Source organism: Rousettus aegyptiacus, unplaced genomic scaffold (genome assembly GCF_014176215.1).
Source record: "Rousettus aegyptiacus isolate mRouAeg1 unplaced genomic scaffold, mRouAeg1.p scaffold_m13_p_4, whole genome shotgun sequence".
NCBI classification, from domain to species: Eukaryota; Metazoa; Chordata; class Mammalia; order Chiroptera; family Pteropodidae; genus Rousettus; species Rousettus aegyptiacus.
In genome coordinates, this window is record NW_023416307.1 from 55,623,935 (window position 1) to 55,633,171 (window position 9,237).

At 37.5% G+C, this 9,237-nt stretch overlaps 1 protein-coding gene across 1 annotated transcript; it reads left to right on the forward strand.

Moving 5' to 3' along the window:
* Positions 1-837: 837 nt before the first annotated feature.
* LOC107508371 (cytochrome c oxidase copper chaperone) lies at positions 838-7,839 on the forward strand. The gene is made up of 3 exons (XM_016140152.2): positions 838-1,040; positions 2,922-3,038; positions 7,688-7,839. Exons 1-2 carry the CDS (start codon positions 934-936, stop codon positions 3,004-3,006), a joined length of 192 nt encoding a protein of 63 aa, XP_015995638.1. The 5' UTR covers positions 838-933; the 3' UTR covers positions 3,007-3,038; positions 7,688-7,839.
* Positions 7,840-9,237: the final 1,398 nt, after the last annotated feature.

Genomic DNA, 9,237 nt, shown 5'->3' on the forward strand with positions numbered 1-9,237 from the left:
GCTGAATCTCTGAAATACAGAAATAAACCTTGGCTAGGTGATATTGAAAGTTTGATTACCCAAAATATATATCACCAGGCAGCTATCTGAACAATGCCTGGAAGTCCCGCTTTAAAAAATAAGTTCATTCCCTTTCTTCAACAGTTCTCTGCAGGAAAAAAAGCAATGGTTATATTCATTCTGCTGCAAATAACAAAGGCACCAATTTACTAACCCTGCCAATGCAATTCAGGAAGTGTCAAGGAAAAGCATTTTGCAATTTTATTAACCTGTATATTTATCCTATGATTGAATAATTCATCCTGAAATCAAGTCAGTAGGAGAGGGAGCTATAAACATAAATTAGCCAAGGATTTAAAGTGTATGGGGTGAGATATGAGTGAGCCAATTTTTTTCCCAACACTTGTGGGTTGCTAATCATTCTAACGAGGGCAATGAAAGGGGCAGGAAAGAAAAGGTAAATAGTGTCCCAGCCTGAAATGTGGGGAGCTAATCTGTTACTCAAGGGAAGCCGGCTTTCAAAAGTGCTTTCTCTTGTTTAGAGTAGACAGGTCCTCTCACTTTCCAGAGCTTCAGTTTTCCACATGAGCGGTAGGTGGAGAGCTTGAGCGAAGTCTGAGTGGCCGCGTTCTTATTTGTGAGTCCACCCCGAAGTTGATTAATTAACTCCCCGCGCCTTTTCAGCCCTCCTCTCTGCACCTGCGCAGAAGAGGCGCCCTGTTTAGCCGCCATTTAGCCTTTCTGCGCACGCGCTCTTTTTATCCTCTCCCTCCCCCCCCCCCCCCCCCCGCCTTCGCGCCCATCCGCCTGAGAGAGGCAGAACTTCCTGTCCTTTCTAGGGCGGCTCTCGGAAGTTCCTGCGGGCCAATTGGTGGATGCGGAGGCTGGGAGAATTAAGGGTACCAGTGCTAGTTGCTACTTTCGGCCTGAAAGATGCCGGATTTGGCGGCCGCCAGCCCATCCCCGCCTGAGACGCAGGAGAAGAAGCCGCTGAAGCCGTGCTGCGCCTGCCCGGAGACCAAGAAAGCGCGCGATGCGTGGTTAGTGCGCCTGGGATGGGGCGGCGGCAGGCCTGCGCCTTTTTCCGGTGCCTCTGTTGTCTGCCGGTCGCTTTGCCGAGCGGCTCTTTTTTAGGGTTATTAGGGCCTGATAGGCTTCGCGATTGGCTGTCTTGTTGACAGCCCGCAGCTCGGCCCGGGAAACGAATGAAGGACTAGGAGAAAGATTAGATTGAGCTGAGCTAGTTTCACACACTCCCTTTCTTCCTACGAAGGGTTTTTGAGCATGTGTTATATCAAGCACTGCCTTAGGCCGGGAAATGTAGAAATAAGTAAATTTGCTACTTGATTGAAAAGAACTTAGAGTTAGTAGAGACATACACCAGTGATTGCTATTCCACTAGAATAGAAGATTTAACAAGACCAAAGTATAATCGTTTTCTGGTAATTTCTCACTAAATTTAGACATAGTAGGACACGTGGTACGTTTTTAACAGTATTAAAGAATTTCTCCTACCTCTCCCCTCCATTTTAGGTAAACGATTTAAAATGCAGTAGCCTATAACGTTAGGTGACATAGTGTTCAGAATTAGTACATCCAGATTACCATCAATCCACAAAAACTCTTGTTTGTTTTCATCATATACAGCCCGTTTGGGAACAAATCTTGATTAGAAGGAATTCTCAGATAATTTGTACACCTTTCCCAGTCCCTTTTTGTCCTCACATAAAGAAATAACAATTGAAGAGTTGTTGGAGCTCAGTGCTTTTTATTAATACTTAGTACTTTGCAAGTAATAATGAATGTGGAGGGAGCACTGAAAGACTACAAATCAGATAAGGAGATTGCTTCCATAGTTAGTACTATGTAATAGTAAGTGTTTATTGAACCTTCAGATAATATTGTATCATGATTCAGAATCTGAGATCCAAAGTCAAGGTTTGAATCCTAGTTCACCACCTTTGTGACCTTGAGCAAATTATTTAACATAGCTGTCTCATATGTCGGTAAATGGGCCTGATAAAAGTATCTGCCTCTAAGATTATTGTTAAGGATTGATGATAGAAGCCACATCAAGTGCCTGGGACAGTATTTAAAGCATCCAGTAAATGATCTGGGAATGCTAGCTAATATCTTCATAAGGCGCTCACCATCACAAGCAGTCATTTACGGGCTGCCCTTGAGCTATTGAAGGATGCATAGGATTTAGATAGAAGGAGAATTTACCCTTCCTTTAAATTCCTTGTGTATCAGACCATTATGGCTTCTCCAGAGATCTATAGTCAGGGGTCAGTTTTTTCTTAACAATTGAATTTGGTGTAACTTGATTATTTTCTAAAATTACATATTTAGGCCCTTGAAATAAGCTGTGTGCCCTATTATTTACTTTGAGAATTTTACAAGTGAAAAATTTGATCCTCCTGAGGGAAATTTCATCAGGCTGTTCTTGGCTGACATCTTTTTTGCTGTTTATGTTGTGGGGTGTCTTAGAAGTAGATTTATTTAGGTGTATTTGCCTATTGGGCAGAATCGAAAATGTAATTTCTTTGTGATAGCAGGCAAAAAATTAAGCTCTTCTCTATATCCTTTATTTCATGTAAATACTTTTTTAGTCAGTTTATTTCATTAAAGAGTAATATTCCTTAGGTATGGACTGGAGACACTATTTGATATGCATACTCATTACTGCTAATCAGATTCCCCCAAAATACAAGTTATCAATGGAGCATCTTCATGAGCATGGACATAGCTCAAGAATCAATAAAAACAAAGCCATTTGGTATAATAGAATTTTTTTTAACTAGCTACATTCCATCAGACCTGTGTTCTGCCTCACTCCGCATCAGTATTATGCATACTTATTTACTACTAATGTGCTTAATGATTGTTTTGTTAGATAACAAGTACATTTTGTTTCATAGCATCATTGAGAAAGGAGAAGAGCACTGCGGACACCTAATTGAAGCCCACAAGGAGTGCATGAGAGCCCTGGGATTTAAGATATGAAATGGCGAGCATGGTCCTTTCTGATTGGGAAGGTAATACATAGATTTATCGCTTCAAATTTCAGTACTGCTTTGCAAACCTAGCAGTCATTAAGCAACATTCTATCTGAAAGGTAGTTCTCCCAGTAAATCTAATATGCTGAAGTATCACTAAAAAATAACTTTTTAGTTTCTAATATAGGGATTAAATGATGCTAATAAATTGAGAGGCATTCAGTGGATTTGGGAAGGTGGGAATTAGTTTTCAAGAAAGGGCTTGATAAAAGCACTTAGTTATGTTAGAGTCAGAAAGAATCATGGGTTAGGAAGTTCAAAATATTCAGTTGTCTAACTTAAAGGAACTAAATGGTCTCCATTTGCTTCAAATGTTGTGGGTCTTTAGTATGTTCTCTTAAAACAGAGTAAGCAGCACATGGAAGCATTGCCTTCTGCAAAACAAAATGGAATTGTTATTTCTCTTATACTGTACTTTATTCTAATAAAATTAAAACCTCAGACCAGTTTTTTAAAGAACTTTACATCTAAATTTTAATGCTGAAAGGGACCTTAAGTGATGTTTATATAGTACCACAAATAAATGACTTTATTTGTTTGGAGGCTTTTCCTTCAGATAGCAACTTGACTCACTTCCACACTTCACTCAGGTCTCTTTTCACAGCACTCTTATTAGAGTGGCTTTCTCTCAACAGTCTAACTAAAATAGCATCCCATCCCCTCACTCTATCCCAGCATTGTCCAACAGAACTTTCTGTGATAAGGAAAATGTTCTGTACCTGCAGTCTCCAGTGTGGTAGTCATATGTGGCTGTTTAGCCCTTGAAATGTGGCTAGTAAAACAGGGACTGAATTTTTAGTTTTATTTATCATCTACATTGCTTTATTCTAACTAAAATGTAAGCTCCGAGAGAGTAGGAATTTCTGTTTCCCTCACTGTTATATCCCCAGGACCTAAAATCGTACATAATAGGTGCTCAAAAGAGAATTGTTAATTAAGTGAATAAATAAATGAGGAAACTAAGTTCTTTAAGTGTGAAATGACTCCTGAAGAGGGCTAGCAGGATCAGAACTGAAACCTCTGTCTCCAGGCAAACTCCTTCTCTTTGTGCTGGCCCTTTCATCTATACCACACCACCACTTTTAATTTAATAGCTGAGAGATACAGCCAAAGCGATATACCAATATAACAGTAATGGAGAGCCTGGCTTATTTTTCTTTCACCTCTTCCCTGCCTCCTTGGAATTTAACGTATGGCCATTGTTCCTCTCTGAGCTATGAAAAAGGAAGGGTAAGGAACTTGTCCTGAGCCAATAAGAAGTATCACTGTATAGTGAAAAACAGTCTAGGCTGAAAGTCCTGAGGCTTAATTTTGGTGCTGATGCCTAGCTTCCTATGTGTTTAACTTTACCTCCATTTAATGTTCATCAGACATAATCCTCTCTGGGTTTTACTGTTTTTATTCATAAAAAGAGAACCATTATATATATACACACACACGCGTGCGCATGCACCATATATGTATGACATGGCATTTACTCCGTGTATGCAGAATATACTTAAGTGGTTTTTAGATTAGATGGTCATGTAAAGAAATCCCATGGTGAATCATTTCGTGAAATAAGTAAATTTGGATGAAGGGATGTTCTTAAAAAGTATAAATACACCAATTGGTCATTTTCAAAGGCATGGAATTTCAACATTTGTACACTGTTTTCTTGTTGTTAGTAAACGTAGACCCAGGGGAAAGCCATGAGGCTAAAAATCTACCTCCCTAGGTGGAAGGCAGGGAAAGTCTAAAGAAAGAGGCTGGCTACTCCAGTCTGGTAATTAATGAAGTTTGTTAAGGGAAATGTACATATGAGGCCTTTCTTGCGGTTTTAAGATGAAATGGATCCCGACACTGCTTGGCAGGCAACAGAGAACTATGTAGGGTAAAGGGGGAGGAATGGTCAAAGGAACCAGTAAGTGACTAATATAGGGAACTGCTTTATATGCTTGACCAGGTTGGGACAGGAGGCCTGTTTAAGGAACCAGCAGGAGGCAACGGAGGGATGTTAATTTATATTAGAACATCAGTTAACAGCAGACAGCCTGTAAGGGGGAGTTATAGAAAGCAACCTCTGTTCTGGCCAGGTCCACCTTGCATGACAGATAAGAGTCACTTCACAGAACAGTCGCTCCTCCACACTTCATAATCTAACTCTCTTCCTTGTCAGTTGTGTAAGTCAAGTTGTGGAAGCTGTGATAAAAAGGGTGATTTTTAAAATGATAATTTTAGGAGCATCAAAGCTTCTCTTGGACTTCATGTGGGCCACAAAGGTAGTATAGTTGTTACAAGTAGCATTTGTTCATAAGGACCAGAAGATACAGTTTTCTTATTTTGTTAGAACAGAGAGTGAGAGTGATTCCTATGGACTTCATTTGTGTATAATAGAAAATACAAGACCTTTGGACTTCGAAGACCTGATGTTTAACTGATTTCGTGGTCTTGGGCCAATCCTTAACTTTCTGAACCTTAAGTTTCCTCACCTATAAAGGAGAGAGAATAATACGTAACCAAACTACTTCACAGAGTCATTGTGATGATTAAATGATATATATATGAATAAGTTTTGTAAACTGTTCAATAGAAACTAGAAAGGAATATCTCATTCTTGGGAATTGTGGATAGCAGCCATTCAATTGAGATCTGTTGAATATATGACCTAATAATGTATTTTTGAATTCTGGTTATCAGAAGAACATTCTGAATCCACATAGGGACTTCCTAAGGGCCTTCCAGGAAAAATGCCATCTTTTCATTTTCAATGTAATAATGCTTTTGGAAAAGGAACAGGTGTTTGGATCCCCATTGGTCCCAGGTATCCTATTTCCCTAACCCCCATGGGGAAATGGAGGAACAATGAAGTCAAAATAGATTTGCTCAAGAGTGGATAGATGGTGGAATTAAAACTAGAGTCTAGATATTCTATGTTCCCCCAAATCACAGACACTTTACACTTTACTCCTTGCTTGTACTTAATGAGGTTTTATTGCCAACATACTCATTTTTAGGATTGCACATAGTCTTGGTCTTTAATCCTAAAACTTTACCATGAATGCTAATTAGACCTATTATTAAAATGCATCCGTGTATATAACTCAGTAACCAGGTCATTGGCTGTAGGGTAAAATCCAACACTATTGTCTGCACTAAGATAAACTTAACTAAAGAGATATCTCTTATACTATTAGACAACATTTTTCTGAGATTAGCTTCAAAGGAAAAATATTTTGCAAATTTAAGTCTTCAGTAATGATTATGAAAGTTCCATAATTCAAAAACCTTTTTAGATGTTAATATTATTTCCTAAATGAGATATATCGTAATTGTACCTTAAAACCAGTAGATTGGAACTTAATATAAAGTAGGCTACATTCGCCAGAGGTATATCTTAACAATCACCTGAGGGGTGTTTTCCAAAATTCACAAACCTAGGCCCCATCTGTGCCTGTCGCAAACTTCTAGGTAATTTTCAAAGTGTACTCTTGAAAACCACTGGCTTAAGCTGAAGAAGTTAGAAGAGATAATGCTAAATATAAAGTACGTAAAGATTTAATAGTAGCAAAGGCAGAAACTTGAAAACTACTCCTAAGGAAAAATAGACATATGATGGTGATGATTCTAAATGCTTTCTTCCGTCTTATGGCTGCTTTTACTGAAAGAGAAACTAGAGGAACCTAGAACCTGATCAGAAATGTAAAGAGGAAATGGCAGGTAGTATCTTCCTGCCATTAGGATTCAGAAAGAACCTTGAGAACTCAGTTTGGGGGCTGCAATTGAAAGAAATTAGAGAACTAGCACTGAGTGGTGGTGATACTCAGTATTTATTAAGTTCAACTGAACTTTATTTTTGGTTATCTTTCCTTCTCAAACCTTTCCTTAACTGCATTCTTCCTTCGAGCCTTTTAAAAAGAGAGTTTAGATGTTTTATTGTTGAGGAGGCTTCTCTTTTTAAACCAAATATAGGGAATAGCTAGATGAGGGAAGCACTTGCATTAGATTTGAAGAGTTGGCTAGTTCAAATTACTTAGTTACCTTTTTAGCATTATTCTCTGTCTTCTGGAAATAAGTACTGGGGGTGTGGGTGGAGGTGGGTGGGAGCTGCCTGGAGAGAAGCCTGCTACTGACAAACTAGGCCAGCAACCCTGTCCTCTGCTACTCTCCCTTTTTGACCTTTCCAAATGGATTTCAAAAGGGTTACCCTTATTTTGCCCATAGGATTAAGTAACATTCCACAGGAAGTGTTTTATATACAGTGCTGACCTTCTGCCTTTCACTTAATGCATGTTTGCCAAACATTTGAATCAGCAAGGAGGAATTTGCAAATCTCTTCTTTTGAATATCTGTAAAATAAACTGCTTAGCCTTTTTGGGAAGATATAGTTGAGAAAATAAGCATATAGTTTTTACTTCAACAAAGACTTCTGAAGATTAAAAAATGTAGTGGATTGAATACTTTCAGTGATGTTTTTAGACAAAACTAGAATTTTAAAATGTGGCTCTTTTATTTCATGACTAGTTTAGAATAATTGTGGCAGTTAGTTACTAGTTCTTGGCTGAGACACTAATTTCTAGTCGTCTTCCTTAACTCCATAAGTCTGGTATGATGTTTGAAATCTGACTTTCTAAAATCTTTTTCTATAGGTGGTCTGCTCTGTGAATGAATAATGAATGAATAGTTCCTGAAGAATGAAGATGATTTAATAATTTGGGGCATTCTTTGATGAACTTTGGTAAATGGAAAAAAGTATATATAATTTATTAAAAAAAGAAAAAAAAATCCCTGGTCAAAAGTTTTCAGGTGTGTTTCTTTTTCTGTTCCTCATGTCCTCACACGATATTTATTTTTCTTAAAGGATATAGAATAAACAAATATTGTAATATAAATTTCTTATGTTGTTGTATCATTCTGGGAACTCTGGTTATTTTTGTAAGGAGGAAGCAGATACTGATCTCATTCAATGAAATCTCTAAAATCAAGTGCATGGAAGTAAGACAACCCTTTATCAATTCAGAATGAGTATAATAGCCATATCATCTCATTCAAGGTTTTGTTTTTTTATTTATAACGTTCCTAAAGGCGAGAATTGGACAAACCATCAGTCTTAATATTTTAAATCCTTATTGTTCTTTAGTAGTTCTCTTTTAAGAAAATGAGTTGTTTAGATTTTAGATCACATTTGGGTACCCTGGCTTGGAAGATCTCAACTGTTTGTCATAATTAACCTGTAGCTATCTACTTACATTTTAGGGTAGGCTGGGATCACAAGTTTAAAGTCTACAGGCCAGAAATTTGTCTCTCATTAGTTAAAAGCTGTCCAGGCCAGACGCTGAATTGGTACAAATAAGTCACTAATGAAATAGCTCTATGCTATGTTGTAGTGATACCTGGACTAGAACTTAGAGTGTGGTTCACTTACTATAGCAACTCTCTGGTCCTGTTAGTTGCTTAAGGGCTAATGAAGCAATTGGTCATATTCTGCCTTTAATAAATTGAGTTTCAAAACTCAACAAAAGATACTGAGGAACATAAGAGTATATGTAGTATTCATATGTCATTGTATGATGGGAAAGTTGCCTCTTTTATAAAATAAAGGAACTGAATTAACATATTCCTTAGGATTCCTTCCTAGTTAATTAAGAGCATGGCTTTAAAGTATGACATCCTTAGGTTCATAGGTTCAGCAGCTGGCTATGTGACCTCAAACAAGTCATAACCTTTTTGGGTCTGTTTTTCTCATCTGAGAGAAAAAAAGAAGCAGGGATAGTAGTAATACTTAATTTATAAGATTGTGAGTACTAATTAAAATATGTATATAAAGCATTTGGAGCAATATCTTACATTTAGTGTTATTAACATTCTCTGATTTTCTAATTCTATATTCATATTTTCACTTGAATGTTTGGATATAAGATTTTTATTTTAGTAAACACTTTATAGTTTTTGGAGCATTCTTCTAGGTCAAGAATAGAATCTTGGACTCGTAAGACAGATATGAACCAACTTTTCACCCAGTACAAATCCCTGGTGGATGGTTATCCAGATTCTGCTTGAATATATCCTGGCACTACAAAAAGAAAAAAAAAATCCATAACCTTATCACGCAGTCTTAATCTTTGATGTATGCTGTTTTATACTTTTCATATGCCTTGATATTCTGTTTTGTGTTTACTACCCAAAGTCCAGTTTCCTT

Excerpts from the sequence above, each read along its gene's own strand:
- LOC107508371 (XM_016140152.2), top strand. The coding sequence starts at position 934 with ATGCCGGATTTGGCGGCCGCCAGCCCATCCCCGCCTGAGACGCAGGAG. Across the intron at positions 1,041-2,921 it reads AAGAAAGCGCGCGATGCGTG|CATCATTGAGAAAGGAGAAG; the intron begins GTTAGTGCGCCT and ends TTTGTTTCATAG.